Raw genomic sequence first — 17,228 nt, 5'->3', positions numbered from 1 at the left:
CTGGAGGGTCAAGCATCTAGTCTATACTCAAGTAGGAGTAAGAGTAAAATAAAAGAAAGGGTCCATATTCTACTTAGTGAAGATATGCCTGGGAAGCTCAATCCCGTGATTTGCACATCTTGCGCCATGTGGGAAATCGTAGATGCTCCTGGTGGTCTGGATGTGTGCAGGAGGTGCCTCCGATTGGAGCGATTAGAGCTCCGGGCTTTGGAGCTTTAGCGCCAGCTGAGGGCACTACGGCACATTCAAAAGGCTGAGAGATTTGTGAATAGCACGTTTCGGAATGTGATCACCCTGCAGCTTAAAGAATTGCAAGCAGAGAGGGAATGGGTGACCACCAGACAGAAGAAGGGGATCAGCAGGCAGTGAGGGAACCCCCCGAGTGCAGCTTGCTCACAAGCCGTAAATGGTGAGAATGACAGTTCCTCTGTGGCGGCCAACCAGAGCCAAGGCCATGGTATTGTGGGTGGTCCAGCTGCTCAGGAGTGAAGGAAGAAGTGTGGAAAAGCAACAGTGGTAGGGGATTCGTTAGTGAGAGGAGTAGACAGGCGCTTCTTCGGCTGAAGGCGTGCCTCCAGAATGGCATGCTGCCTCCTTTGTGCCAGGGGCAAGGGTGTCACGGAATGGCTGCATGGCATTCTGAAGGGGGAGGATAAACAGCCAGAAGTCGCTCTCCATATTGGGACCAATGATATAGGAAGAAAGAGAAATGAGGCCCTGCAAGCAGACTTTAGGGAGGTTAGGCAGGATATTGAAAAACAGGAATTCAAAAGGTAGTAATCTCTGGATTACCCCTGGTGACACATAGTAGTAAGTATAGGAACAGAAGGATAGAGCTAGTAAGTAGTCCTGAAAAGTCATTCAGAGGGGAGAGAAGCTGAAATGGAATTAGATGCTAAAACGCTAGTAAGTGAGTCTGGAAGGCAGAGGAAACATAGGCTAGATACGACAGGGGAGAGTTTAGCAAGGCTAAATGGAATATATTTTAATGTAAGGAGCCTGAGGAATAAGACAGATGGGCTAAGGGCACAGATAGGTACGTGGGAGTATGATATCACAGCTATAACCGATGCTTGGCTAAAAGGAGGGCAGGATTGGCAGCTCAACATTCCTGGTTATAGGATATTACGACGAGATAGATAAATTAATTATAGCAGTGAGGAGGGATGATATCTTGAAAGGATCATCAAATGAGGCCATATGGGTAGAAGTAAAAAACACAAAAGGGGCAAACACGCTGTTGGGTGTGTACTATACACCCCCAAGCAGTCAGGGACAGATAGAGGATCAAATATGTAATCACATTTCAGAGAAGCATAAGAATAACAAGGCAGCAATAGTAGGGGATTTTTATTACCCAAATATTAACTGGGATAGTTTTAGTGCGCAAGGTAAGGAGGGAGCAAAATTCTTAAGTTGCATCCAGAAGGACATTTTTAGCCAGTGCGTAGAAAGCCCAACAATGGAGGGGCAGTTCTGAACCTAACATTCGGAATTGAGCCCGGGCAGGTGGAAGGCGTATCAGCTGGGGAGCATTTTGGAGATAGTGACCATAACTTAGTTAAATTTAGGATAGTTATGGAAAAGGTTGGGCTGGGAATAAAAGTTCTAAACTGAGGAAGGGCTAATTTTACTAAGATGAGATAAAACTGTCAGAACAATGGGAGCCATTAAAGGAGGAAATAGTGAGAGTACGGGGAAAATATGTTCCTGAAAAGACAAAGTGGGCAGACCAAGTCTGGAGAACCCAAGATGTCAAGGGATATAAAGGTTAAGATTAAGAAGAAAAAAAAGAGAAGTTTATGGCAGATACCGAGGGCTCAATATAGCCTAGTCCCTCGAGGAGCATAAAAAATGCAGGGGGGAACTTAAAAAGGAAATTAGGAAAGATAACAGACGGTTTTAAAATATATATATATAAGAGCAAGAGAATAACTAGGGAAAGAGTAGGGGCAATTAGGGACCATAGAGGCAATCTGTGTGTGGACCCAGAAGACGTGGGTACTCAATGAATACTTTGTGTCTGTCTTCAAAATGGAAAAGGACAACGCAGCTATAGATTTCAGGATTGTGAAATATTAGAGGAAACTAACATATAGAGAGAGGAGGTACTAGCTGGTTTAGTGGCTTTAAAAGTGGATAAATCCACAAGCCCGGGCTGCTGAGGGAGGCAAGGCAAGAGATATCAAGGGCCCTGGCAGTAATTGTCAACCCTCTCTGGCTACAGGTGAGGTGCAAGAGGACTTGGATGACTGCTAACGTTCTCCTATTATTAAAAAAGGGGGGAAGGGATAGACCAGGAAATTACAGGTCAGTCAGTCTAACCTCAGTGGTGCGGAGGTTTCTGGAAAGAATTCGGAGGGACAGAATATATCTGCACTTGGAAAGACATGCCTTAATCCCGGATAGTTAGCATGGAATTGTTAAGGGAAGTTCATGTTTGACAAATCTGATCGAATCTTTTGAGGAGGTAACCAGGAGTGTTGATGAGGGTAATACATTTGTTGTGCTGTACATGGACTTTAGAAATACTTTTGATAAGGTCCCTCCTAGCAGACTGGTCAAGAAAGTAAGAGTCCATGGGATCCAAGGCAAAGTGGCAAGTTGGATACAAAATTGGCTGAGAGGCAGGAAGCAGAGGCAGAGGGATGTTTTTGTGACTGGAAGTCTGTTTCAAGTGGGGTTCCATAAGGCTCGGTTCTTGGGCCCTTGCTGTTTGTGGGGTACATAAACCATTTGAACTTAAATGTATGGGTACTATCAAGAAATTCGTGGAAGACACGAAAATTGGTAGGGTGGTAAATTGTGAGGAGGATAGCTGTAAACTGCAGAATGATATCAATAGACTGGTCTGGTAGGCAGAGCAGTGGAAAACGGAATTCAACCCTGAAAAGAATGAGGTAATGCACTTGGGGAGGGCTGACAAGGCAGGGAATTACACTGAATGGTAGGATCCTGGGAAGTACTGAAGATCAGAGGGACTTTGGTATGCTTATCCACAGACCCCTGAAGGGAGCAGGGCAGATAGATATGGTGGTTGAGAACGCATATGAGATACTTGCCGAGGTGTGGTATACAAGAGCAGGGAGGTTATGCTGGAACTGTGTCAAATGCTGGTTAGGCCACAACTGGAGTACTGTAGGCAGTTCTGGGCACCTCATTATAGGAAGGATGTGATTGCACTGGAGAGGGTGCAGGAGAGATTTACCAGGCTGCTGTCTGGGCTGTTGGGTCTGAGCAATGAAGAAAGATTGGATAGGCTGGGGTTGTTTTCCATGGAGCAGCGAAGGTTGAGAGGGGACCTGATACAGGTGTTTAAGGTTATGAGGGATATAGATAGGATGGATAGGAAGGCACTTGTTCCATTAGTAGAGGGGTCAATAACCAGGGGGCATAGATTTAATGAAAGGTGTAGAAGTCTAAGAGGGGAGTCGAGGAGAAATTTCTTCATCCAGAGGGTGGTGGGATTTTGAAATTCACTGCCTGAAAGGTGGTTGAGTCATAAACTCTCCTAACATTTAAGAAGAATTTAGATATTCACTTGCATTGCCATAGCCTCCAGGGCCATGAGCCAAGAGCTGGAAAATGGGATGAGTGCAGGCAGGCTTTTGTTGAACAGCGCGGACACGATGGGCCTAATGGATTCCTTCTGTGGTGTAAATGTGGATGAGTCTATCAGCCTGACTTGCATCAACTACACGATTTATTAAGTGACCATCATCCTCCCGAGAGAAAAAAATCGTGGGAACACAGTCCGCACAATCAATGTAGCAGTTCCAATTAGTAGAATCAATCCTGAGAGATAGGGCTAACTGTCATGTGGAAAGGCATGGACTAGTCAGGGATGGTCAGCATGGGCTTGTTAAAGGAAGGCCTTGCCTCACAAATTTAAATGAATTATTTGAGGAAGTGACAAGAAGTGTTGATGGTGGTAATGCAGTGGTTGTTGTGTACATGGATTTTAGCAAGGCATTTGACAAGGCCCCACATGGCAGATTGGTCAGGAAAGTAAAAGCCCATGGGATTCAGGGTAATGTGGCAAACTGGATAAAAGGTCGGCTTTGTAACAGGAAACAAAGGCTAATTGTCAATGGATGCCTTTGCGAATGGGGAAAGTTGTCTCAAGTGGTGTTCCACAGGCATCGGTGTTGGGACCCTTGCTCTTTGTGTTTATATATTAATGATTTGGATGTGAACGTGGGGAGCACGATTGGGAAATTTGCAGATGACATAAAGATTGGCCGAGTAGTGGATAGTGTAGAGGATAGCCATAATCTCCAAAACGATACAGATGGGTTGGTGGAGTGGGTGGTAAAGTGGCAGATGGATTTTAACATAGAGAAGTGTGAGGTCATACATTTATGGAGGTCAAACAGTTACGGGGGTTACACAATAAATTGGATCATACTAAGAGGGGTAGATGAAGTGAAAGATCTTGGCATACAAGTACACAGGTCCCTGAAGGCAGCAGTTCAAGTAGACAAGGCTTTAAAGAAGGCATATGGAATGCTCTTCTTCATTGGCAGAGGTATAGAATATAAAAGTAAGGATATAATGTTGGAATTGTATAAAACACTGATGAGGCCACAACTGGAGTATTGTGTGCAGTTCTGGTCACCACATTACAGGAAGGATGTCATAGCTCTGGAGAGAGTACAGAGGAGGTTTACGAGAATGTTGCCAGGGTTAGAAAGGTGTAGCTACAAGGAGAGATTGGATAGGCTAGGGTTATTTTCCTTAGGACAAAAAAGGCTGAGAGGTGACTTGATTGAGGTGTACAAAATTATGAGAGGAATATATAGAGTGGACAGGATAAAATTGTTTCCCTTGATGGAGAATTCTAGAACCAGGGGACATAGGTTCAAGATAAATGGCAGAAGGTGTAGAGGATCATGAGGAATAACTTGTTTACGCAGAGGGCAGTGGGTGTCTGGAATTCGCTGCCAAAGTTGGTGGTAGAGGCAGAAACTCTAAACTTTTAAAAAGTACCTGGATCTGCACCTTAAGTGCTGTAAGCTGCAGGGCTATAGGCTGGGTGCAGGAAGGTGGGTTTAGAAAGGGCAAATGGGTGTCCTCGGGCTGGAATAGACAAGATGAGCCGAATGGCCTCCTTCTGTGCTGTAACTTTTCAATGGTTATATGGTTCTATGGTTCCAGGATCGTGGCCATTTTATGAGGGAAATTGGGGTTGCAAAAGAGCATTTCTGCAAATTCCAACCCTCATCCAAAAAAACACAGGAAGTTACTAAACGGTTACAAAAAGGCCTACAATGAAGAGAAAGTGCAAATGTAATCAACACATTGCGTTTCCCCCCCTCCCCCCTCCCCAGTTAGAATACTGTGTTCCGTTTTGGCCTCCACAGGAAATAAATGGTGCAAATTTAGAAGTGTGATGTTCGGGCTGCGAATTTATGTCTGTTGTGGAGGGATTTGAAATGCATGTCGAATTCCACTGGAGCTTAATGCGACAACCAGATACTTAACTGAAATGTTTTAACACAAGCATAAATAATTTAGAAGTTTTGTAGGGCTATCTAGCTGAAACATTGACACTGCTTCCCTCTCCACAAATGTGGTCTGCTTTTCTGAATGGTTCCATGATGTTCCGTTTCTCTTTAGGCTTTTGACCATGTAGGATGGTAAAGTAAATGTATTGATTGTAATCGGGGTAGCATTGGGACAGTCAGGACAGAGATGAGGAGAATTAAGGAGAATACAATGGATTACTGGCTGATGGAAAATGGATAATTGAAACCTCAGTACAGCTTCGTACATTAATACAGCCCTTACTTCTAACTCAAAACGTGTTGGAGTCAACCCAGAATTGAGCACATCATGTCCAAGGGTTTTTTTTAAACAAACCTTTCATGGAATGGGGGTATTACTGGCTAGACCAGCATTTGTTGCCCAACCCTAATTGTTCTGAGAAGGTAGTGGTGAGCTGCCTTCTTGAACCCCTGCGGCCCTTATGGTGTAGGCGTACTCACAGTGCTGTTCGGAAAGGTGTTTGAGGATTTTGACCCAAGACAGTGAAGGAATAGCAATATGGTTTCAAGTCAGAATGATATGTGGCTTGGAGGAGAATTTTCAGGCGGTAGTGTCTCCATGCATCTGCTGCCCTTGTTCTGCTTGGTGGTAGAGGTCACAGGTTTGGAGGTGCTGTCGGAGTAGCCTTGGTGAGCGACTGTACTGCATCTTGTATGTGGTAGACACTGCTGCCACTGTGCATCAGTGGTGGAGGAAGTGAATGTCGAAGGTGGTGGATGGAGTGCCAATCAGACAGGTTACTTTATCCTGGATGGTGTCGAGATTCTTGACTGTTATGTTGAAGCTGCAGCCGTCCAAACAACTGGAGAGTATTTAATCATACGTGGAAAGGCTTTGGGGATTCAGGAGGCGAGTTCCTCACTGCTGAATTGCTAGCCTCTTAACTGGTCTTGTAGCCAGAGTATTTATGTGGTTGGTCCAGTTAAGTTTCTGGTTAAAGATAACTCCCAAGATGTTGACAGGCAGTTCAGCGATGATAATGCCACTGAAAGGCAAGGGGAGATATATTCTTTCTTGTTGGATAGCGTGTTAAACAGTGATGTTGATTATCTATTCTATTGACTGTAAATTACCCGTTGGTCTTTTTGAAAAACAGGAAGTTCTCCTAGTTTCCTCTGCAACCTAAGTTACCCAACTGAAATCACCAAAACCGATAATCTGCTCAACTATCTCTTTGAATTTTGTCAGCCATTGCCATGCTAACATTAGCTGCTGCTTTTCCCTAAAGAAAATCACCAAATCAAAATTTTCAAGGTTAATTCTTGGCATGGAATATGCTTAGGGCATTCTAGTGACCTGACAGACGTCTTTTAAAAACACATGTTTCTTCAGTAAGGATTGGTCAATTTAAAGGGAAGTTGGATATATATTTCAAATAGATAATAATATCGGATTATGGGAAGAATTCAGGCAGTGATATTAGTTTGCAAGTAAACATCCAGCATAGATAGAATGAGTTGAATGAACTACCACTCTGTGGTTGTTTCTGTTATTTGGTGGGAGCGCTGAAGATAGGAATCTGCTTTCTTTCTTTCACTTTGTCTGTTCTTCTCTTTTGCTGCCTTTCTTTCACCTCATCTTGCTTTTTGTCTCCAAGATACCATCAGAAAAAGCAGCACCGAATCCATGAGCAAGCTTTGTGATGTAAAATATAGATCCAAATTAGATCTGTAAGTTCTTATTTATTCCATGCTTCGCTGTCTGGATATAATGTACATGTTTAACCCAGTGTTGACGTTCTCCTTTATGAGTCAGAAATTTGTGTGTTCAAGTACCATTCCAGAGGTATGAGCCCATAACTTTAAACGATGTGTCAGTGCTTTGCTGAGGGAATGCTGCTCTAGGGTTATTTTATGATGCGCCATTAAACAAAGGTACAAGTGTCCTCTGATGTTTTTAAAATCCATTCATGGGATGTTGGCATCGCAGGACAGGCCAGCATTTATTGCCCATCCCTAATTGCCTTGAGAAGGCGGTGGTGAGCTGGCTTCTTGAACTGCTGCAGTCCATGTGGCGCAGGTTCACCCATAGTGCTGTAAGGAAGGGAATTCCAGGATATTGACCCGACGACAGTGAAGGAACTGTGATACATTCCCAAGTCAGGATGGTGAGTGACTTGGAGGGGAGCTTCCATGTGGTGGTATTTCCATCTATCTGTTGCCCTTGTCCTACTAGATGGCAGTGGTTGTGGGTTTGGAAGGTGCTGTTGAAAGAGCCTTGGTGAATTCCTGCAGTGCATCCTGTAGATGCTGCACACTGCTGCTACTATGCCTCAGTGGTGAAGGGAGTGAATGTTTGTGGATGTGGTGCCAATCAAGCGGACCGCTTTGTCCTGGACTGTATCAAGCTTCTTGAGTGCTGTAGGGGTTGCACTCATCCAGGCAAGTGGGCAGTATTCCATCAAGCTCCTGACTTGTGCCTTGTAGATAGTGGACAGGTTTCTGGGAGTCAGGAGGTGGGTTACTCGTCACACGATTCCTTCCCTCTGACCTGCTTTTGTAGCCATAGTATTTATCTCGCTAGTTCAGTTCAATTTCGGGTCAATGGTAACCCTCATGGTGTTTATAGTGGGGGATTCAGTGATAGTAATGCCATTGAACATCAGAGGGCGATGGTTGGATTCTCTCGTGTTGGAGATTGTCATTGTCTGACACTTGTATGGCGTGAATGTTACTTGCCACTTGTTAGCCCAAGCCTGGAGATTGTCCAGATCTTGCTGCATTTGGACATGAGCTGCTTCAGTATCTGAGGAGCCATGAATATCATGCAATCACCAGTGAACATCCCACTTCTGACCATATATTGGGAGGAAGATCATTGATAATGCACCTTAAGATGGTTGAGCCTAGGACTTGATGAACTCCTGTGGTGATGTCCCGGAACTGAGATGAATGACCTCGAACAAACACAACAATCTTCCTTTGTGCTAGGTATGACTTCAGCCAGCGGAGAGTTTTCTCCCTAAATCCCATTGACTGCAGTTTTGATAGTGCTCCTTAATGCCACACTCAGTTAAATGTGGCCTTGATATCAAGGATAGTCACTCTCACCTCACCTAGGGAATTCAGCTCTATTGCCCATGTTTGAACCAAGGCTGTAATGACGTCAGGAGCTGACTGACCCTGGCGGATCCCAAACTGGGCGTCAGTGAGCAGGTTATTGCTAAGCAAGTGTCACCTGATAGCACTTTTGATGACCCCTTCTATTACTTTTCTGATGATGGAGAGTAGATTGGTGGGGTGGTAATTGGCCGGGTTGGATTTGTCCTGCTTTTTGTGGACAGGGCATACCTGGGCAATTTTCCACATTGCAGGTCAGATGCCAGTGTTGTGGATGCACTGGAACAGCTTGGCTAGGGGTGTGGCAAGTTCTGAGGACCAAATATCTAGCACTGTTGCTGAATATTGTTAGGGCATATAGCCTTTACAGTATCCAATACCATCAGCCATATCTTTATATCTCGTGGAATGAATCGAGTTGGCTGAAGATTGGCATCTGTGATGGGGGCCTCTGGGGGAGGCCACAATGGATCGTCATTTCAGCACTTCTGGCTGAAGATTGGTGCAAAATGCCTTATCGTTTGCACTGCTGTGCTGGGCTCCTCCATCATTGAGGATGGGGATATTTGTGGAACCACCTCCTCCATTGATTTGTTTATTTCTCCACCACCATTCACGACTGGATGTGGCAGGACTCCAGAGCTTAAATCTGATCCTTTGGTTATGAGATCGCTTAGCTGTGTCTATCGCTTGCTGTTTATGCTGTTTGGCACAAATAGCCCTGTTTTATAGCTTCACCAGGTTGACACCTCATTTGTAGGTATAACTTGTGCTGCTCCTGGCATGCCCTCCTGATTGAGCCAGGGTTGATACCCTGGCTTGATGGTTGAGTGGGGGAATATACAGGGCAGTCTTGAGTTGTAGATCCATGTGAAATCTACGGTGTTAATGCTTCGATTCATGATGGAGGGTGATACTGTCATGGACACATGGATCTACGGCAGGCAGGTGCGCATTGTTGGCTTCCTGATCACCTGCTGCAGGCCCAGTCTAGAAGCTTTGGCATTCAGGACTGGGCCAGTATTGGTGCTACCAAACGCCTCTTAGTCATTGACGTTGAATTCCACTACACAGCAAATTCTGCGTCCTTCACACCCTCTCCATACCCAGGGATGATGAGTGTGGTGTCTGGGACATTATCTGTAATGTACGATGACAGATGGCCCATGCAATTCGTTCCTTTTGGTCTTTGATACAACTGAATGTCTAGCTCGGCATTTAAGAGTCAACCACATTGTGGACCTGCAATCACATGATAATTGAACTCCAGGTTTTTATTGAATCCAAATTTCCTCACCTGTCGCAGTGGAATTCAAACCTAGAGAATTACCCTGGCTCTCTTGATTAATAGTCTAGTGACAATACCGCTTCGCCACCGCCTACCTTATATGATTCTGTTATATGCAGACCTTTCCCATTAATTTTGTTTTCCAGCTTCAGCCAGTCTACCAGACCCGTATCGATGAAGCTACATCTAAAGGTATTACAGGCAATGAATTTAATGGAAATGATCATGCTTTCAGGTGAGCAAGACCCATTTAGGATGACTACATGAAGGTTAGGAAAGTTAGCCTGTAGATTGTCTATGAGTGTCTGCTGTTCGCGAGTCACTCCTATTTTGCAGTAAATCTTTGTCATTCTGCCACAAGTAAATATAGTAATGACCAAAATTATAAACTGCAGATAATAAAATTGGACATTGGAAGATAAGCACAACAAACATCATTGCATTGGCCACTTCTTATAAGCTCCACATGGCATCCACTGATTCCACTTGAACTGAATATTGGAGTGCCATATAACTGCCACCCAATAGACTTCCACCAGATTTGATTTGCTACCAATCTCCAATTTTAGTCACAACAGTTCATTTGCTCCGTAACCATAAGTCGGAAGTTATACACTTACCGCTTTTACCTTCATGGTCAATTCAAATCTTCATTGCGGAAAGTGTATCATATGTGTCATTTCAAAACTATTTGTTTTTCTTTTTTATTTAAGAAGTAGAGTAAAATCATAAAATAGGAACATATAGAACAGAAACGTATTGGCATATAAATTTCATAAAGGTAATCACATAAAAAATCGATTAAACATGTTCTTGTAAATTAAGTGAGCATTCGTTCCACCATTCAAGTTCTATCTGAAATAATATTCGCCTATTAATGTTTATGGAATCATAGAATAGCACTGCATAGAAGGTGGCCAATCAGCCCATCTAGCCTGGGCCAGCTCTTTTGACAAAGAACCGAATTACTCCTTCCAAAGTGTAACACCTCACACTTTTGAGGGTTAAATTCCACCTGCCACTTATCTGCCCATTTGGCCATCCTGTGTTTATTTTCAACTATTTACAGAACTCTTTTTCGATGGCAAAAATTTAATCTTCATCCACTGCCACATCAGGCAGTACTTTTCAAATTCTAACTACAAAAATGCATGCCCTTATAATAAGGCATATTTCTTAACTGATGCAGTAATGAAAATGGGAGATATGTTCCTATTTTTATCTGAGGTTTTCTGATTTAATTCACGTCGTTCAATACATCAAAAACAATGCAAAGGCAGAAGCTCTTTACATCATGATTCTATAATCCTCTCTTTGGAGAATAATCCCCTTAGATAAGGTTCCCCATGCAGAATGTTCCCACACAGGCCACCCATGTGTCAGAAGGGTCGATACCCAGAAGACATAGGTTTAAGAGGTTTGAAAAATAACTCTAAGAGACATGAGGAAGGTTATTTTTATTTACATGGTAAGTTGTGAGCTGGAATTCACTGCCTGAACGAAGCATGGAAGTAGCTTCAAGAGAAAACCTGAAGGGGCCCTCTCTGTGTTACATCATTCTATGAATTCAGGAATGTGTGAATCTGGAATATAGGGAGTGACAAGGTATTGGAGGTGTTGGCAGGTTTAAAAGTGGCTTAAAAGTGGACAAATCTCCAAGTCCGGATGATTTGTGTCCCAGGCTGCTGAGGGAGAAAAGCGAGGAGATCGCAGGGGCTCTGACCCAAATTTGTAATTCTTCTCTGGCCACGGGGGAGGTTCCAGAGGACTGGAGAACAGCTAATGTGGTTCCGCTATTTAAGAAGGGTTGTAGAGATAAGTCAGGGAACTACAGGCCAGTGAGTCTCACGTCAGTAGTACGGAAACTATTGGAGAAAATTCTTAAGGAGAGAATCTATCTCCACTTGGAGAGGCAAGGTTTGATCAGGGATAGCCAGCATGACTTTGTCAGAGGGAGGCCATGCCTAACAAATTTGATTTAATTTTTTGAAGAGGTGACCAGGTGTGTAGATGAGGGTAGTGCAGTTCATGTAGTTTTTATGGATTTCAGGAAAGCCTTTGACAAGGTCCCACATGGGAGACTTATAAAGAAGGCAAATGCACATGGGATACAGGGTAATTTGATAAGGTGGATTCAAAATTGGCTTAGTTGTAGGAGACAGGGGGTGATAACAGACGGCTGCTTTAGTGACTGGAAGCCATTGTCCAGTGGCGTACCACAGGGATCTGTGCTTGGTCTCCCATTATTCGTCATTTATATAAATGACATAGATGACATACGTGGGGGGTAGGATTAGTAAATTTGTGGATGACATAAAGATTGGTTGGGTGGTTAATAGTGAGGTTGAGTGTCTTGGGCTACAGGAAGATATAAATGGGATGGTCAAATGGACAGATAAATGGCAGATGGAATTTAACACTGAAAAGTGTGAGGTGATACACTTTGAAAGGAGTAATTTGACAAGGAAGTATTCAGTGAATGGCATGACACTAGGAAGTTCTGAGGAACAAAGGGACCTTGGCGTGTGTGCCCATAGGTCTCTGAAGGCGGAGGGGCATGTTAATGGAATGGTGAAAAAGGCATGTGGGATACTTGCCTTTATCAATCGAGGCATAGATTACAAAAGTACGGAGGTCATCTTGGAGTTGCATAGAACCTTAGTGTGGCCACGGCTGGGGTACTGTGAGCAGTTCTGGTCACCACATTATAGGAAGGGTGTGATTGCACTGGAGTGGGTGCAGAGGAGAATCACCGGGATGTTGCCTGGGATGAAACATTTAAGTTATGAAGAGAGGTTGGATAGACCTGGGTTGTTTTCGTTGGAGCAGAGAAGACTGAGGGGCGACCTGATCGAGGTGTACAAGATTATGAGGGGCATGGACAGGGTGGATAGGGAGCAGCTCTTTCCCTTAGTTGACGGGTCAGTCACAAGGGAACACAAGCTCAAGGTGAGGGGCAGGATGTTTAGGGGGGATGTGAGGAAAAACCTTTTTACCCAGAGGTTGGTAATGGACTGGAATACGCTACCTGGTAGGGTGGTGAATGCAGCTTGCCTCACATCCTTTAAAAAGTAATTGGATTTGCACTTGGTACTTCAAAACATACAAGGCTATGGGCCAAGTGCTGGTAAATGGGATTAGGTAGGTAGGTCAGGTGTTTCTCACGTGTCGGTGCAGACTCAATGGGCCGAAGGGCCTCTTGTGCACCGTGTTATTTTGTGATTCTGTGACTAGTGGAAAGATCTCAAGGCTGGTTTGTAACTTGCAGGTCATAATGCCATAAAGGCGGGCGAGTTATTGTGATGTTGGATATCAACTAATGGTCATTGGGAGTGGTTAAGGTCGACTTCGAACTTTGCTCGTTTTGTAGGCCTAAATTTTACATTCAACCAATGACTCACTTTTCTTGGATGATGTGAAGCAGATATCCAATCTAAGCCTCTGTAGAAAAAGAAACAGAGAACAACTCATGATTCAGTTGAATCTAACAAAAAAAATATTTTCAGAGAAGGCTTCAAATTATTATATTCTGGGAAAATGTTTTCAATAGGATTAACAGGTTATAATATCTGGCAATTAAAAAAAAAGTTATCAAAAGAGTATGACAAATCTGTAGTTCCTTGGACAACTAGATATATTAAAAGCAAAAGGAGAATAACATAAAGTATTTGGCAAAATTGGTGCTACTGATACAGAAGAATTTCAAGCAATGCAATAAAATATAGCTGAAACAAGATGAAGGCCCATCTTTGGAAATGCAGGAAGACTGCTGGATAATTCAGGCCAAAGGAAATGGTACAAGTAGTGGAACAAATATATAGAATTATTATCAATAACGAGATAGAACTAAGAACAATGCAGTCTGTCAAATGGAAAATTGCTTCGGGTCCCCTTGCCAGACCTACCCGAGAGATGAGATGATAAACATCCAGGCATCATCTTATAGTGGAAAGTACCAATGTATCCCACCCAACTGTCATGCAATGACCACCTACAGATTACACTTTTTCCTTTTAAATACCTGAAGAAACTCTTGCTATCAGTTTTTACATTTCTAGCTAGCTTCCTCATTCTCCAATTTCTTTCTCCTGATTTAACTTTTAGTCATTCCCTGCCGTTATTTACATTCTGACCAATTGCCTGACCTGCCACTCATAATTGCATAGTTAGAAGCTTTTCCCTTAAGTTTGATGCCACAATTTGGATTAATGAGTTGGACTGGGAAATCAAAAACCTAATTTCAAAATCTGCAGACGAGACCAAATTGAGGGGTATAATCAATAAAGAAGAACAAGGTGAATAAAATAAACATATTAGTAAAACTGTAGAATTGGCATGTACTTTGAGAATGATTGGAAATACAGGTAGGTGCTGTATTTTTGTAGGAGGCTTAAAAAGTCCAAGGGTGATTGAAGAACAAATTTGTAGGTACATTTCCATAACATGCAGAAGTAAGATGACGATATTGCGGGACTTCAACTACCATAATATTAACTGTGATATAGTGTAAAATATACAAAGGGCACAAATTGTTAATTGCATTCGAGAAAAATTGTTTTTAGCCAGCATGTGGCAAACCCAGCAAATGTATAGGGGGCAATTCTACATTTAGTTTTAGGGAATGAAATTGGACAAGTGGATGGATTATCAGTAGGAGAGTCATTTTGCATTAGTGATCAAGAAGACAGAATCTAACCATCGCCCTTGACATTCAATGGTTTTACCATCGTTGAATCCCAACAATCGAGATCCCAGGGTTACCATTGACCAGAAATTGAACTGGACTAGCCATATATAAGTCAGAGGCTAGGAATCCTGCGGCGAGTAACTCACCTCCTGACTCCCCAAAGCCTGTACACCATCTGCAAGGCACAAGTCAGGAGTGTAATGGTCTCCTCTTCACTTGCCTGAGTGAGTGGATCTCCAACAACACTCAAGAAGTTGTACACCATCTAAGAAAAAGCAGCCCATCTGCTTGGGACACCATCCACAACCTTAATTCCCTCCACCACCGATGTATGTGGCAGCAGCGTGTACCATCTAAAAGATGCACTGCAGCAACTCAATCCTTGAATAGCACCTTCCAAACCCATGACTGCTACCACCTAGCAAGACAAGGGAAGCAGATAGATAGGAACACCACCACCTGGAAGTTCTCCTCCAATCCACACGTCATCCTGACTTGGAACTGCATCGCGGTTCCTTCACTGTCACTGGGTCAAAATCATGGAACTTCCTCCCAACAGCACTGTGGGTGCATCTACACCACATGGACTGCAGCGGTTCAAGAAGGCAGCTCACCACCACCTTATCAATGGAAATTAGAGATGGGTAATAAATGCTGGCCTCGCCAGTGATGCCCATATCCCATGAATGAGTAACAAAAAATCTTATGGGAAAGGAAAAATATAAATAACAGTAAATGTTCCAAATTCAGGGAAGGCCAAATTTATTCGGTTTAGGTGGTTTGGAAGAAGGGGACTCGAGAGGTTCAGGGTAAATATGTTTCAAAATAGATAAAAGCATGACAAATCCAAATGTTTTATAAATATTTAAAGAGCAAAAGAATAGCTAAGGAATAAGTGGAGCTTAATTGAGACAAAAAAGATAAATCATGTATGGAGGAAAAAGATGTGGGGAAGGTTCTTAATAAACATTTCCTGGCTGTCTTCACAAAAGATGGAGCCCTTGCTGATACTGTAGTTAAGGCGCAAGAGTAGGAAACATTGATTGGGATAAACATTGCATAGGAGGAAATAAATCACGAGTTTGACTTCTTTGAATGTAGTTAAATCGCTAAGCCTGGATGAAATATATCCCAGGTTGTTAACAGAAGTACGGGAGCCACGACCTGTAGGGTCACGGACCTAGAGCAGGAACATGGGATAAGTTTGGGTAGCTCTTTGTCAACTGGCATGACAAAATTGTCCAATTTACTTCTTTCTGTGTCGTAGATATTCTTTAATTCATTAATTTTTAAGATTCTTGCATAATAAGGATATGCATATGTTGGAAGAGCAAAATGATTTAGGCACACAGATATTGACATCTCAAAAAGTAGAGATGAAGGGTAATGATGCTGTAAAACGTATACTGGGATTTATTTCTAGAGGGACACAATTACACAGCAGGGGTAGACCAAAAATAGAGGCGATAATTATAATGTAATAACCAATAGGGATTTCACGAAAAATGAGGTTTTTACCCAGAGTGTCAGAAGTATGTGGAAGACAAGATGTAGTTGAGACAAATCTCAAATATGTCTTTAAGGGGAAGCTACACAAACATATGAGGGGCAAAAGAATAGACGAATATGCTGATATGTTTGATGAAGAACAGTGGAAAGAGGCTTGTGCAGACCATAAATATCGACAACCCCAGTTGAGCCAAATGGCCTGTAGATTTGATGAAACTTCATGATGTGACATATGCCAAACTCATTAACTGCACCACATAGAAGCACAAGAACAACAGATACATTGGAAAGCTACCACCTCTACGTTCTGTGCAAAAGCATTTGGAAACCAAACTTGAGCACATATAACCGTTCCTTCACACCACTAGATCAAAATCATGGAACTTAATCTTTAACAGCACTATAGGTGTAACTTCACCATAAGGACCAAACTGATTTAAGAAGAAGGTGCCAATATATATTGGTCTTGCTAGTGACGCCCACACCCTCAGCTTGAGCAAAGCTGTGAGCATATTGCTATATTCCTTTCACTGAGCATCAAAATGTACAATGAGAGATGTATTTACCAGTCCAGCTTGACACCTGTGAGCTTTTAACTCATTTCATTTCTTTTATTTCAGTAAGATTCAGGAGGATCCTCACTTCACCATGGAAACCACGTTGTTGAGTCCAACATCAGCGGCTCAACAGCTGGAGGATATTATGACCAACCTGTCTGAGGTAAGTGTCCTCACAGGCAAGAGATGTTAAACGGAAATTAATAATATTTGAGGAGATTGTGGGACCAATTTTATATTTGGGGATAGTTGGGATACATCTAATTAGATTCTCATTATATTTCAATACTTCAACCAAATGGGAAATCAGATAGCACACCGTGAAGTTGTCACAGGATGAACGTTCATGCTTTACTTTCTTATACTCCTGGACAATGTGTACTTTCTGTGATAACCCTTCCACAGGCAAATGTGTCCAAACTCAAATTCCACAAAGAAGGTGCTCAAAATGGGCGACATCAGATTGACGCCCATTATATGCAGCAGCAGGCCATTAATTCAAATGCAATTAATTGAACTGGTCAAATACCGTCCACTTTGCATCACTGCTCGGGACGAATTCCCAGCTTAATCTGCCTTTA

General features: G+C 42.9%; 1 protein-coding gene across 1 annotated transcript in view; it reads left to right on the top strand.

Annotated features, from left to right (window-relative positions):
* LOC144672042 (leupaxin-like) overlaps positions 1 to 17,228 on the top strand; it is a 43,023-nt gene that overhangs the window by 7,525 nt on the left and 18,270 nt on the right. The window contains exons 3-4 of the mRNA XM_078533985.1: positions 10,041 to 10,129; positions 16,711 to 16,810. Coding sequence (XP_078390111.1) covers positions 10,041 to 10,129; positions 16,711 to 16,810 — 189 coding nt within the window. The remainder of the gene's footprint in view (positions 1 to 10,040; positions 10,130 to 16,710; positions 16,811 to 17,228) is intronic.

The sequence above is a fragment of the Cetorhinus maximus genome, chromosome 35, assembly GCF_964194155.1.
Source record: "Cetorhinus maximus chromosome 35, sCetMax3.hap1.1, whole genome shotgun sequence".
Lineage (NCBI taxonomy): Eukaryota > Metazoa > Chordata > Chondrichthyes > Lamniformes > Cetorhinidae > Cetorhinus > Cetorhinus maximus.
The sequence above is the reverse complement of the archived record's forward strand: the minus strand, read 5'-3'. Positions and strand labels throughout refer to the sequence as shown.